The following is a 15,530-nucleotide window of genomic DNA, read 5'->3' as shown; positions in this document are numbered from 1 at the left end:
GTCGAAAACAAAAATGAGTTTTCCAACATATCCGTGGGCCTGAACGGCCCATAAACACTCCCTTTACTCTATCATTAACGTGACAGGCAGAGCATGGTTAAATTCTGAAATTTGACAGTCCCATAAAAATTTAACCCTAACCACACCATCAGTTTCAGTGTTCTGAGGTAATATTCATTTAGGCGGGAAAAATCCCTTGCTTCTCCTCCACCCACCCCTAAACCCTCACTCACTCTCTCTAACGACCCTTTTCTAGTTTTCGATGTGAATCTTTACTCTTCGTTTTCTCTATCTAGAAATGGTCGTTGATCGCCGAAAACCATCTCTGGGACCAATGCCGTCGGTGGAAGGCAAAGAAACCCGAGACGACTCGGTCTTGATTTTGGACGACTCGTCTTTCAATTCGGAGGTCGCCAAGCTACGTAACAGATGGGAACTCGCCTCGGTTCTCAACTTCCTTATTGTAAGAGCAATCTTCTTTTTTTCTTTTGATCATTCTTTTCCTTTAGGACGCAACGTTTAACCGTAGATCATGAGATGAGAGAACATATATTAGTGTTTGCAATTGATCGTGGGTTTTGACAGGTTTTTGAGCCATTGATGGGGACTGATTTGAAGCTAACAGCGGAAGACATCGAGTTAGGGCTGGTTAAACCTAATACCTCAATTGCTGCACTTCATGTCAAACTTTTGAAGGTCCAAACTTTCTTCTTTGCATTTGATAAATCCGCATTAAATCTTTTTAATGCTTTTCCTGAAACATGTTTTTGTTATAATTACATTGAGTCTAGTCTTTATAGAAATATTTTACATTATTAGCATTAGACCACCTTTACTTATGTAATGTGTTTGTTCTTTGTTGGATTGTGGAGCTATTGCTCCCTGGTTTTGGCATTTTCCCCTATAATGAAAAGTTTCGTGTTTGGGGATTTTTTTTTTCTTTACTGTCTTAAGTGGAACTGTTTGTTGACAGGGGACACCACCTATGAGTAAATTGTTGAATGTTTCTGATGGATGGGTGACCGTACTTTGCAAGAAACTTGCCGTGTGGTGGCCATGGGTGAGGCAAATTTTTTCTATTGGATGTGCCACCTTCATGGTAATCTTGATGATTTGATGATTTCTGTGCTCATTCATTATTGTCTGTTACTGCAGGTTGCTGAAGGAGAGATTCCACTCACTGCTCGCAATGGGTATTAATGAATAAAACCAAAGCTGCACACTTAATCCTTGATGGTAGATCATGCTTTTAACAGGGTTGTTTTGCTTTGTTATTTTATTGTTTTGCAGGGAGGAGATATCTAAATACAAAGAACTTGATCCAACTAGCCGCTTGCTTCTCCTAAAAGCACTTTGTGAAATTCGAGCAGATGTAATCTATCATCCTTTTGAATTCTGTTCTGTTTTAATTGAATTAGTGATTGTGTCTCTATCTATCATCATGTTCGTCCATGTGCTTTTGGAATGGTTTCTTTGTATCATCCCAAAATCAATGTCTAATTTCTATTTTTGTAAGTTTTGAGATGAATGTTTGTAGTAATTCCATATCATTTTGACTTTTCTTTTACGGATCCTATTATCCTACAGCAAGATGATGCAGTGTCATACATTAATGATGCTATGAAAAGTAATAAAGAAATTTCTTGCTTCCGGAAAGAGAAGATAGGGGTGAATGGAAATGTTTCGTACTGGTAACTGTTGACTGTATTCTGGATTCTGTAAAATCAGTTGTGTGATTTACACTAATAAGTTCAAATTTGTTTGTAGGTATGATGGAAATACAGTCTTTGGTTATAGATTGTACAAGGAAATAAACAGGACTGAATCTAAATCAAAAGCAAAGGGGAAAGCAAGCTCAACCTTACCAACTGTCTGTTCTCACTGGGAAACACTTGCAGTGGATTTCAAGGAATTCCGTGAAGTTGTGGTAAGCTCACATTAGTTGTTTTTTCTCTCAATGCTGAAATGCTAAGCAATTATTTTCTTTCATGCTGTAAATGGCAGGATAAACTCTTGGCTAGCAGGACTGCAGCAGAAGTTGCTATTGGCAAGACTATCAATAATGATGTCATTCCTGTTGTGGAGAAATTTCAAAAGGTAAGTTTGACAGGTCCTTAATCTTCTACTAAATCTTGGTGTATCTCACTGTTCCTATGCTTCTGTTTTATTTCTGGTGGTAAACCTGATCAATTTATTGTTATATAGAAGAAAGAAAGGGCACTGAAACGGAAGGAAAGGCAAGAAATGCTCCTAAATGACTTGAGAAATTCTTCTGGTACTGAGATTACCCGCTCATGTCGCAATCGTAGGCCTGTCAGTTACACATTTGGTATGATGGAAACTTCTTTCCTGCAATTGTTACAATCCAATGATCCTTTTAGCTATAAACCTGTAAAAATTGCTTTATCTTTATTTAGACATGCATTCTATAAAGGTCAAGTTAATAACTTCACTTGAATCTATGGTGATTGGAAATGCTGAAAGTTCCTACATGAGTTAAGCTATTGTTGATTTATGTTGAATTTAAATTCTACTTAATATTTTAAAAGGAAAAACTAAGGGTTTATGTTCTCTTCCTCTGTAAACTTAACACTATGGTAGGAGAGAAAAGATGGATGGTGAGAGAAAAAACTGCCTCCTTCATTTCCTTCATTTGGTAAGACAGCAATAGGAAGATGGAAGGAAACTGAGTAGATTTCCATTTTTCCTTCCTCCAAATCCAATCCTTCCAATTGTGGGATGAAAACACTCTTTCAACCTAAGTTAACAATTTTATTTACTGCTTTAACCTTGTTTCCTTTATTTCCTGTCATACATGCCTAACAGGATGAAGGAAATATGTCTCTTTAGCGTCTCCTTTGTCATATCTTCACCTATTCCATTTCCTCCATTTTCCTTACCATTTGTAGTGTAAGGCTTAGGCAGGCCAATCGGGTGTAGTTGAATCTTAGTTTTGATCTGCTCAGCTTTTGCTCGTAGTCTAGTTAAACTGTAGCATTTGTTTTTTTATTAAATGCACATTGATCGACTTATGATGAGTTTACAATCATGCGGATGAATATGATCATCAATAGTATTGATCTACTCGGCTTTTGCTCTTAGTCTAGTTAAACTTTAGCATTTGTTTTTTATTAAATGCACATTGATTGACTTATGATGGGTTTATAATCATGCAGATGAATATGATCGTGCTATTGATGAGGCTATAGAATTAACAAAGTAAGACTTGTTTAATCTATTTACATTTGTTGTTTATCTTCATCTTCTTAAATATCTTAACTAATCATACACACATCTGATGTGTAAAAGTGCATAGGTCTTTCTGTCTCGGTTATTAAGTAATAGTAGGTTCTCTAAACATATCAAGTTAACTGATTTACTTATTTTGTTTCGAGAACTGTTAAACTTTTGGTTACTGGGCATTTATGTCTGCTGCTGTCTTTTGGGTTTTGTGTTATTTGTTTAATGTATGCTTGTTTGTGTACTGTTGTGCTTCTGGCTCAACTGAAATCACTGTAAAACCCCAACTAGTATTACATTGTACCAAAAGCAAAAAAATTTCTATAAAGCATGGCTTCTACTTGAATTGAACTGAATAGCCCTTAAGAATTTCCTTCAGAAGGGAGTTTACAGTTACACTAAACAGTCAATCGTGTGTTCTTCTTTGATGGTTTGACCATTTATTGGTTGTGACTTCAATTCAATTTTGATACAGGAGAAGGAAGACTGCTGAGGAACAAAGCCATGGACAGAAGCTTCCAAGACAATCTTTTGCCCTCAACGGAGGTTCAGACGTGGAAGGCTCTGTCTCACAAGGCAGTTCAGATGGGAAAGCAAACTCCTCGGGTAGTGACACTGAAGATGGCAAGCTACACAAAGCTGGCGATGCTGGTAATGAGAAGGATGATGATGATGATTATAGTAGCGGAACAGATGGTGATGACAGCAATGGTAGTGACTCAGGCAATTCTGCAGATGAAAATGAAAATTTGAACCATGAGGACCACAAGAGAGACGTGTTAATGGGATCGTGCCAGAGTAAGAGATTGGCTGGAGGTGCCATCCATCCTGGCATAAGAACTGGAAATTTGGGCACAAAGAATAGGTTGAGGCAAAGGCCAATGATTAACTCTGCCCTTGAAATTATCGTGTCTGATTCAGAGGATGATATCCCATCTGATCATACAGCATAAGCATCGGGATACGAGGTCCTGAAAGCTTGTCTGGAGATGCTGTTGGAGAGGTTACTAACTGCCGAAAGCTTGAGAATTAACCAAGTCAGCGGATACGCAGATGCTGAAAGCGTTTGTCCTTACTCTTTTTGGAAATTTTTGTATAGTGGCAAGCCTCGTACCTATCGGTTTTTGGGTGTAATTTATGAGAACCATTCTTCTTTAAGTTCTTTGAAGTATCCTAACATCATTGCCTTAGACCTTAGTTTGATCTAAGACAAAGTAGTAGTCAATTTTTCCTTCTAAGCACCCTTTGCTGGTATCTTCTCTCTTTCATCTATTGCTTGTTAGAAAAAAACCCGTACTGCTAAATTTTCACTTGAAAAGTAAACAATAATAGTTAATTACAACTGATTCTGACAAAAAAATATTTACGGCAGGATGGCTAAGTGGTCTAAGGAGTATGACTCAAGTTCTAGTCGTTAAAGGCCTCTCATTCATTAATATTCTTATGGTTCCAATTATTGGTTTCTACATGTCGAGCATTATATGTTAGGCTCCACATCAAAACTAAAACGCAGTCTAGTGAGCGATCCATGACTGTCTAACTGCGTTCAGGTTCATGTTGAGTTGCATGTTTTTCCAATATCCATATTTTATTAACAACCGTATGATAAAAGCATCTAATGGTCTTGGTATGATTAGAGAAGAATCTGAGGTACAGATTTTTTGAGCCCTAGCGGATTTCCATGTTCAGCTAAGGCATCCATTGTTATTGATTTGTATGTGAAACGTGGGACTTGGTTTAATCAGATTGAAGAGAAAAACGTTGTATCTTGGGGTGGATTAATTCTAGAGCTTGGCAGAGGTCATTGTGTTGTTCAGACTGCTTCAAAATGCACTAATTGGATGGGAGTGCTTCGCTAATTTTGCACCTCTGGAGCAAGGCAACCAAATCCATTCATACGCAGTTAAGATTTCCTTCTTCAATTATAGATATTAAAACACCTCAACCTCAGAATCCTACACGAGGCAGAAAGCCAGGGACGTCACTGAAAGCATGCTTTTTAAAGCCAAATGAAGGGTAGGAAGTCGCACACTTAGCTCGGTGCTTGTACTGTACTTGGAAACCTGCAAATGTGAAAATGAGGGCAAACCCCTTTTGATATTGAATGGCTTATGAGAGGCAAGTCCACCTTCTCTATGGTGGACTTCAAAGAAGACACAGCTTATTCCATATTTCGATAAACCAACATTATTAGTATACAAACGAGGGAATCTCAAAATTTCAGGCCTTCGCCATTTGTCTCCCATAAACATCAAAGCACTACGAAACCATTAATTTACTCTTTCAAGCTAATTTGGATACCTAAAAAATGGATGATTTAGAGCTTGGCGCGCAGTGAGCCGTTCGGATGGATCATATTTCAATAATCCTTCCAACAGGTCTGCGAGTGAATATCTTGAGCTCTCTACATACTGTGATACCATATTCTGAAATAAACCCGAGTTTCGATCAGAGAAAGACAACAAACATGTCAATTGTCAAAAGAAGATAAACGAAAGGAAATCATACCTTCAGCCGATCAAGCTTCCTAACAGCTCTAATACTCTCCCTAGATACTGCTCCTTCAGGCCAATTTAGTCTTGAGCCTCTCCGGAAATATTTTTCAGCACCCCGGCTGTGCTTAAACCCACACTAGGGTGAGACATCTGATTACAACAAGTTGATTATGAGATTAGAAGTCGAGTCATAACTTACTTGGCCCTTCGAATCATGTGCTCTGGAAGAGGTCCTAATACCCTCTCCATCATCGCTAAATGCTCCAAGTTCTCATGGGTTTGAAATAATGCCTCACCCTGTACATGATTCAAACAATATTAAATCCCATGTTCCACATATGAATTGAGATAAATGTGTCTGAAGAAAAGGAGGACTAACTGTGCATAGTTCAATCAGTATACAACCAACACTCCACAGATCACATGGATAACTCCAACCTAGACCTGCACCAAGTATTTATTTGTCTCAAAACAGTCAGTGCCACTAGAAACTTGAAAGGTATCAGAGTAATTCAAAGTACATGCAGAAACAAGCTTGGTAATTAGGAACCAACAGAAAAAAAAAATCAAATTAAAAATCCAGACCAGCAATTGAATAACATAATCCAAGATGAGCAATAGAAAGAGCGGACTAATTAAACTTCCAGTTAGTATTTTCAGTTGAAATCATTATTAGTCATTCTAGGATCGTTGGACTCCTAAAATTCAATGATGTAATCCTCAAACAGGCTTCACTCAATTAGAATCCGGAAGTTCATCATTGGAAAGTGAACTTCTTTACTTATCCTGAAAAGGGGAATAGAGCAGAAGACTACTGATGGCTCTGTAATACCTCGTACAAAACAAAGAAACAAAGGGAAAACCACATTCTCATTTTCCAACACAATAATCGGTTACCTAGAATAATCTCAGGGGCTCTGTAATGCCTCGTAGAAACAATGGAGCTATGATTCTGATTATCAAATGCAGTACTACCAAAATCAATCAGCTTAATGGCACTTGACTTTGGCAAGCACCTGAAATGTGTTTCATCTGAAGAACTCCTCTGTACCATTCCAAGCATTTTCATTGTCATAACTGTGTTTGTACCCCAAATCTAAAATGGTATAAATCATCAATTATAGAAGGCCAAATACCTTGCAGCCAGGAAGCTTTACATATTCAGAAGATACAAGAAGAATATTTTCTGGCTTCAGGTCAGTGTGGATTAAGCGTAAATCATGCATATCTGCCAGATATATTAAAAGCATAGAAAGACGTTAAACACAAGGTCCAGAATAAGCGACCCAACACTAAGCCTGAACAACAAAACAGGCCGCGAAACAGAACAGGGTGAGTGGTTAGAAGATGAGATATGATGAAACAGGAGGCAAGAACAATCCACACACATGCTACAAGATCCACAGGAAATGGGCAGTATTTATTTCTCTTTAGAAAATCAAATAAACTTGGTCCAAGCCTCTCAAATACCTGGTAACACCATTAAAATGCATCCAAAGGAAGGTTCTTGTTTAGTCCCAATTTACATGAATGAAGTCCACAAGGGCAAAATATAATCAAGGAATTATAACTGATTCAACTATCTCATCAAAGCTTTCAATTTCAATTAGTTCGCCTAAAAAGATCCACGGCAAACCGAGAAGGAGACAAACACCATTCAGTCTAAAAGAACAAGCAAATTCAACACTTCAGCCACTTCTTTCATATCAAAATGTTAAGCTAATCTTCTTGCTTGAAATAAAAAGTTCCCAATACTACAATTTCCAAATGCACGACTGAAAAGAAATATATAATGCTAAAAAGAAGGTTCATTGAATACTTACTATACAAATGTGATTGCAGTAATCAAACCAATTGCGAATCTGCACAAAGCTACAAGAAGTAACCAAAAGAGTCTATTAGCATGAATGAGACGAGATGCAATATCCATAAACTAAAAATGGGAAGAGACATACTGTGAGGTGCCTTTATCATTCTTAGCCAGATGTTCAAGAACATCAACTTCAATCATTGCTGCATCAACGGATGCTTCTGACTACTTTAATTGCAACATACTCTCGATTTTGACCGTCCCAACATTCCAAAACTCGACCAAATGTGCCTACAACACTAGCAATTTTGGCTGAAATGTGCTACAACCAGAATCACAAAAATTAAAAGATCTCACAGCAGAGCACTTTGACGGCTAACCTTCACCCATCTTACTAAGAATTTTATCTGTCAAAACATTAATTACAAACAATCATTGATGAAGAATATAAAAAAGTGAAAAATTGAGGTTAGAACCAAAAAGAAAAAAACGAAGCTTACATCTTGGAGTGAGATTTTCACCGAGATTAAAGACGTAATGGCCTTCGTGATCATCATCCCTCTTGGGCGGTGAAGAACGCCGAGATGTCACCAAAGCTCGTTGTGCCTACAAACAATTCCCACCCCCCAAAAGGTCAAATTTTCATTTCACACCATTTAAACAACTTTTGTCCCTTTAGGTTAGCTTTCTCCCTTCTGAATCTAGCTGTGCCCTAACCCTTTTTTTTTTTTTTGATATGAGAAACCAACCTCTGGACGAGACGGTGCCACGTCCCAACCAAGACGAGGCCGTTTCCTGATTCGCGCCTTCTCCATTTCTTCCACTTCCATTGCCATCGTTAAATTGTCGCGCCTCAGATCCCTCTATATATCTGCAACACAAAAGCTATAAACTTCGCAAGATGAAAACAATCAGAGATGTTTTAGATTATTTTAACGAGAAGGTTCATCAGTTAGGGTTTTTTAAATATGGATTTTGGGTTTTTTTTTTTTTAATTTTTGCGCGGATTTGCTGATTGCAATGTATATATTTCCTTGCTTCTCTCCCAGTATGGCGGTTTCGTATTTCGGTTACTTGATTTGGGCCCAAAATGCTTATTTTAAGCCTCTCCTCTGTTTAGCCCAATATTTTCAGGCTTTTATAGGCTCTGAAAACCGTCAACTGTGTCTTTGTTTGGAAAAATTAATTACTACTTAACGTATAAGACAATATTTAAGTATTTATACAATATATAATCTATAATATTATAGAAAAATTGAAAAAATTTTTAACTCCCACAAAAATACTCTTTATTTTTTATTATATTATTAAATTCACATTTAAAAATAAAAATAAAAATAAAATAGAAGTTGTGATCATTATTATTAATTAAAAAAATTGTACTAATTTTAAAATAGAGTTATTATAAAAAATAAGTTGTGCTAATTTTATTTAGGTAAAATATATTTATTATAAATTTAATTATATTAATCATCACTTAATTAATATTATATTTAATTATGTTAATTGATTATTATTTTGAATAATATTATTTTACATTAATTATATAAAGTAAAACTATATTGTATGTTAAATATGTTACTGAAAATTTTCTATTATAATATTTAAATTTGTAAGTTAATACATTTTAATTATATTTAATAATTTAAATAATATTATTTTACTTTAATTAATGCAATTGATAATATAATATTTAAAAAATTGATTAAATATTAAACCGTAATATCACATTTAACTTATGTAATGTTAGAAGCTAATTTTTAAGTGTTTCAACAACATCTTTTACTATAAATTGATATTTCAATAATTAAAATTTATAATTACTTGTCTATCTTGTAAATATAGGCTTTTTTTGGAATACCCTATAAGTTTAAAAATTTATGAGAATGACTTAACTTCGAGATTAATTATGGGATTGACCTGATTTTTACAATAAATTGAGTGTCGCCACTTTCCCGGGTGGCACCACCCTAAAAATCCCCCTAACAATGCTTTTATCATTACAAAAAAAAAAATTGGTACCACCTAACAAATTCGCAGCACCCAACTGAAGCGTGTTGGGGTAAAATATTAAGGGATCTAATGAATTGGAGGAAATGAATTGGAAATGTTTAAATTTAGATAAGTTTAAGGATATTTTTTAAAAGATATATTTGGACAAATTAAATAACAAGTTTATATATATTATTAATTTTGTTGTTTTTAAAAAATAAAAAAATGAAAATTGTTTATTTTTGTTATTCTGGTATCTTTTAAATACTATTTAATTTTAATTTTAAAATGAGACCGACCTAACATGCAAATATACTAAAAGTTTAATTTGTTGCGGCCATATTATCATGCACACCCTTTTTTTCAACAAATCTAAAAAGGATAACTAATTCATCAGGTCCGTGAACGTTTTGTCCTCGCACACTTTAGTTCGGTACTGTCAAATTGTTAGGTGATAAAAAATTATTTTTTCTTTTATTTTTTGTAACAATTAAAGTATTACTGGGAGAACTTTTAGAGCGATGACGTCTGAAAAAGTAGCGACATCCAACTCTATTATAAATACCAGATCATTCCCATAATTAATCTTAAAAATTTTCTAAACTTATAAGATAAGATTCCTAAAAAGCCACTTATATGATATATGCTATAAAAGGCATGAAGAACAGTTTGTTGCACTTGAATGAATAAAATACCCAACGATTCCATAATTTAAGAAAGTTTGTTGGAAAAAGGAAAGTTAATTGTAAAAATGGAAAAAGGGAAGTTATTGGTTGGTTCATCCCATTCCTATTACTGAATTGGTGTACCAACAGTGGTTTTATACAGGGATACATATTAATTTATATATATATTAATTTGGTGTAATTATATATATAGAATTTGAATTGTGATTCATATGTATACATGAAATTTTGATTTTGATTCAATTGTACACATTTTAAAAAATTAATATATATTTATTTTTATATTAGATTAATATAATTATTTGTGTAGCAATATATCAACATAAAATAATACTAATTCAGTAATACTGATAATAACATATGAAAACTAAATCAAAATAAAATTTTATGTACAAAATCGTACAAAATTAAAACTTATTTATATAAACAATAAAATACAAAACAAAACCATCGGCCACATATCCCACAGGTCCATTCCTCGCCCAATGCCAAACACGGATTTCATTTCAGATTTTACTTATTTTAAATCACTATAAAAGAAATTCTGGTTAAAATGTATTATAAATACTTGTATTCTCCACAAATTTATAATTTAGTTTTTATGCTTTTATTTTTATAAATTTAATTTCTCTATTTTTTAAAATTTTAATTTTTAATACAATTAGTTTTTTTTTTTGTTAAATTTATTGGTGCGGTATTTAAAAATTAAAAGTACTCATTTGGTTAGTAGTCATGTAACTAAAAATGACCTTGCAATAAACTTAAATCAAATAAAATAATTTTAATTGTACCATCAATTGGATCTGAATTTTAAAATATGGAAAGTAAAATGATTAAATTTCATATTTGATAAGAGTAGATGGACTTATAACAGAATTTAGCCACACATTTTTCCAGCATATGTATGTAGTCCAGCGACAGCACAAGTAAAACTTGAACTGATACTCTGTTCATTTGCTTCTTTTGTAGTTGGAGCCAAAAACACAACAACAAAATGCATGCATTCACTTCGGCAAAAGGCTTCGGAATGGAGCGGCATTGATACTGCCGATGCCTTTGCCATCGACGATACTAATCTCTTCTTCAAACTTTCATCAACCTTTCACCAATTTTTACACCAGGTGTCTTCTGTTCTTTCTCAAATGGGTCTTTTTTGGAATTCAATATCTTGTTCTTTTTTATTGATTGCCTTGGAAATCAGGGTTTACAATGACGAAGAAGAGTGGTTTCGATCAATATTTGCTAATTCCAAGAAAGAAGAAGCCATTCAGAATCTATATGAATTCTTTGTGGAACGAATGGGAGGACCTACCCTTTATTCCGAGAGGAAAGGTTGGGGAACTTCCTATTTTATTTATTTTCATTATTGCATCGTCAATTGCTTCTATTATTTGTTTCAAAATTAAGCTTTTATCAAAATCTTTCCACTGGTTTTGGGAGTTTGTTTTAGTGAACATTAGTTCAAGAATGTGAAACTGAAAGAAAAGAATTCTTGAGTAAATATTGTGAACATGAGATCCAATTTTTCAACAGTAAATGTAAGCTCAACTCTTTGTTGGTTTATCCCTTCTTTCTTTCTTACTTTCTTTTTTTCTATTCTATAAGTTAGAATCACCTTTATCAGGCTTGGCAAAAGCAGAGTCTTCCATACCCTGGTTTGGCCTTTTTTTAACATGTTTCTTTTTCCCTTTACAAAATTGTATTTTAAAAAAAAAAGATACAGTATTTCTATTTATTCAAGAAAAAAAAACAAGTTAGAATGGAAACACAACCCTCTAAACAAGAGTAATTAAGTGCAAACATAAAAAGACACCAGATTTAGAACCTTCTGTTCCCATGGTTCTAAAGTTGCATGCTGTGGTCTCCATAAAAGCCCAGTGGAAGAGAGAGATATACATAACAAGGACCGCCAAATTGACAATACCAAAAAGTTACCCGAGGTGCACCGCCACGATCAACCGTTAGTTTTTAACTGACTTCACAATCACATTAACCTACTGTCAAATTGCAACCTAAAATGTCTTCCGGCTGTCACAAATTTTTTTCCTTGATTTTCTTTGTGAGACATTACAATGAGAAAGCCAAAAGCAAACCATCATAGCCTTACTTTTAATTTCATAGCTTTGACATTTATGTATATTTGATGGCTTTAGGAGCAGCCTTGCTTTTTTACACGCTTTAATGGCTTTATGTTTAGTCTTCTATCATGTGAGAGTGATATAAAAGGATAAAGTTTCCCTTTTAATGTTGCGGTTGCATGGGGTAACAAATCATAAAGAATAAAAGTTTTGGAAATAATGCTTCTATCCTTTATTGTTTTAACAATTTCTTGGACTGGATTTATGTTGCTGTTTTCAGCTTTTGTTGTGATGCCTTGGCAGGTGACCCTGCGTTGATTGGGCGTCATAGGCCATTTCCAGTCAAGCACCAAGCTGCAGAGAGATGGCTGCATCATATGGAGAAGGCATTAGAGAGCACCCCATACATCGATGCCGATTCAAAACTCAAAATTATGAAATTTTTTAGGTACATTTTTTTTATCTTCCTTCATCTTTGTTTGTTCCTAATATATTGTGCTTTTCCTTATAATTTGTTTTCTCAGGCACACTGCATTCTTTCTTGTGGCTGGTGATGAGTTGAAGAATCAAAACCAACGAGTTCCATGAGAGCATGGTGCCAGCAAACCAGCTGCATCATAAATTTACTAACGGGAATCCTTACGCAACCATGGATGTCGGCTTTCATTAACCATGTATCGTTGTAACTTGTAACATACAGAGTCGTTTTATATGAATCCTGAACCTTTTACATTAATACTGATTGTATTGTACTGGTTGTCCATGATTCCGTGCTCTCGAACTGAACTGATATTGATTAAGGTTATGCTACATGGTAACACGGTAGCAGCAGTAGCTAAACTGGCATTTGCAAATCTACTAGGACCACAACTGATGGGATGGGATGGGATGGGACGGGCCTCGAAGTCTCCAACCATGTGAGCTACATGTTTAAGACACTCATTCCAAAGTGATTTAAGTTGGCTTCATGAGTCGCTAATGTGATGCTCATACTATTTACCAATTTATTGATAAAATATAGTATTTTAAATGTATGTTCAAATTTGAGAAATGATATTATGAGGAGTCGTAAACTTCAAACATTAAACATTAATACTAAAACGGATATGAAAAATAAAAAAATAAAGTTCTTACTTTTTTTTTCTCTCGGAATCTATGATTTTCAATTTCCAACACTAAAAGGTTAAGGCATCAAGGTTTATGTCATCGTCGTGAAAGGAATCCTTTTAAAAATAATAAACTACAAGGAATATATGATCATCGTACCTTTTTTCTTAATCAGTATTCTTTCTAGATTTGTTGTAAGGAAAAAAAGTTGTTTATTTTGCTTGATCAACTTTACGCATAATTGAATGACTGACAATGGACTCCAAGTGGATCCACCATCAAGGATGGTTTGGCACTGGCGGTGCCAAATGCCTAGAATCAGATCTATATGAATATGTATGACTATATCCATAAAATACAAAGGAAACAAACACTAAAGTACTGCAAGATTCTCTTTGCTTTTTATATCATGGTGCCTTCCACTAGTGAACAGTAAGAAATGAGGGATGAACAGAAGCCTCTCAAAAAAAAGTATCTTCTTCTAGTTGTGAATAAAGCTGAAACATTCCGTTTCTTTTTTCTCCGTTTTTTTTCATCATTTTGTATTGAGACCTCAACATAGAAACACTCAAACATGCTTTGGAACATATTATCTAGGTTTAAATGATCAGCTAAAGTAATAGTTTTGGACCAAAATCAGAACATGGGTTTGACTCAAATAATGGCTTGAATCACTTATACATTAATGTTGTAAGAATTTACCATCTTTAATTCTAATCGTTGACTTGAATCCAATATAATTGCAGAGAAAAGATCAGTCCAAACTAAGTAAATGATCTTATAATCAAAATTTAGAGTAGCAACAAGAAGAGAAATATTTATACAAAACCAGGAGATCAAACTGAGAAGATAATTAAAACACACACAGCAGAGCAGAAGAACATTCTTAGCTGTCATTCATTTGCCAATCACATGAACGCAACGGGTTCCTTCTTGAGATCCTAGATGGATCAGCAAACCGAGCTGAGAAAGACCGAGAAAGATTATCCGGTTCAGCCCAACCGGTTCCTTGATCAAAATTCTGTGAATATTCATCTGGATCATAAGAAGCCTGGAATCCAACTGGAGAAGCGAAGATTTTCTTCCTTTCTCTTGTGAATATCTTCCAAAACGTTCTCCACTTGGGCTTGGAATGTTCATCGTGGCCACGTTGCGTGTAGCTCCGGCCTAATTTGATGGTTTCCAATCTGCTTGAGCATTGCCTGTGCCATATTTTGATTTCCATGGCTAAGCTAGAAATGAAGAAACTATGACTTTTTTTTTTTTGGCATTAAAGTCATGTTCTAGGCTTGGGTGAGAATGGGATGATAAGGTTTATATAAATGCATGTAACGTGACTGTATAATTTAATTATATATAAAATCATGATTTAAGTAACTACATTTTATCATTTCGTCTTTAAAAAAAAGAGAAATGTCCATTGATGACGTTATGTTTTGAGAATGTTTAAAGCCAAACTAACTTGGCTGCAAAAGCGGCTTGGCTATCCATATTTTGCATGAAAAGAATGCTAAAAAAGATGACAGCTTTTGACCAACTTAAGAATAATTCAATGTAATTTATTTATTTTTGCTTAAGAGATAATGATGAAATTGGAATAAATGAAGAAAATTTAGACCCGGAAGAAGAAAAAAATGAGGAATGAATGGAAATAAGGTTAAAGGCTTGCCTTTGAGTGAGTTTAAAGGTAAGCAACAAGACTAATATAAGTGCCAGAAACTAGAAAGTTTGAAGCTTTAACAGTCAAAAAGTCAAAAACTTAAACCGCCGAAAGTGTCATCCTTTGCTAGCGGCGTGCCCATTTTTGCATTTTGTTTTATATAAAATATATAGATAGAGAGAGCTGAAAGTGACACGATTTTTCCAAGGATTAGAAATCGAATTAGAATGGAAATCAATTATTTGAGAAGTTTGATCTCGTTAATATACCCTAAATATATATTTTTATATTTGTAAAAAAACTTAATTTATATCATTTTTAAAAGTGAATAATTAATGTTATATTTTAATGGGTATAATAATAAATTTTACTCTTAAATTTTACACATTATATCAATTTAATTTTACTTTAATAAATCTATTTATATATTCTTAGTAATTATTATCCTTCCCTATTCAATAT

The 15,530-nt window shown here is 34.2% G+C and overlaps 1 protein-coding gene and 2 pseudogenes across 2 annotated transcripts; 2 read left to right on the top strand and 1 right to left on the bottom strand.

The window, feature by feature from the left end:
- The first annotated feature begins 102 nt into the window (after window positions 1-102).
- On the top strand, window positions 103-4,478 carry LOC107906934 (DDT domain-containing protein DDR4). Of its 2 annotated transcripts, XM_041093198.1 has the most exons (12): window positions 103-167; window positions 297-463; window positions 586-696; window positions 974-1,060; window positions 1,156-1,193; window positions 1,291-1,372; window positions 1,588-1,691; window positions 1,768-1,927; window positions 2,005-2,097; window positions 2,206-2,329; window positions 3,177-3,219; window positions 3,716-4,478. In XM_041093198.1, the coding sequence occupies exons 2-12, from the start codon at window positions 299-301 to the stop codon at window positions 4,191-4,193; spliced, it is 1,485 nt and encodes a 494-aa protein (XP_040949132.1). In that variant the 5' UTR covers window positions 103-167; window positions 297-298; the 3' UTR covers window positions 4,194-4,478. The 2 variants fall into 2 exon arrangements, with proteins under 2 accessions (XP_040949132.1, XP_016689577.2); XM_016834088.2 differs by having other exon boundaries at window positions 130-463.
- A 335-nt stretch (window positions 4,479-4,813) lies between these two features.
- LOC107906935 (serine/threonine-protein kinase AFC3-like) lies at window positions 4,814-8,568 on the bottom strand (annotated as a pseudogene).
- A 2,555-nt stretch (window positions 8,569-11,123) lies between these two features.
- LOC107906936 (two-on-two hemoglobin-3-like) lies at window positions 11,124-13,135 on the top strand (annotated as a pseudogene).
- Window positions 13,136-15,530: the final 2,395 nt, after the last annotated feature.

Source organism: Gossypium hirsutum, chromosome D05 (genome assembly GCF_007990345.1).
Source record: "Gossypium hirsutum isolate 1008001.06 chromosome D05, Gossypium_hirsutum_v2.1, whole genome shotgun sequence".
NCBI lineage: Eukaryota > Viridiplantae > Streptophyta > Magnoliopsida > Malvales > Malvaceae > Gossypium > Gossypium hirsutum.
The sequence above is the reverse complement of the archived record's forward strand: the minus strand, read 5'-3'. Positions and strand labels throughout refer to the sequence as shown.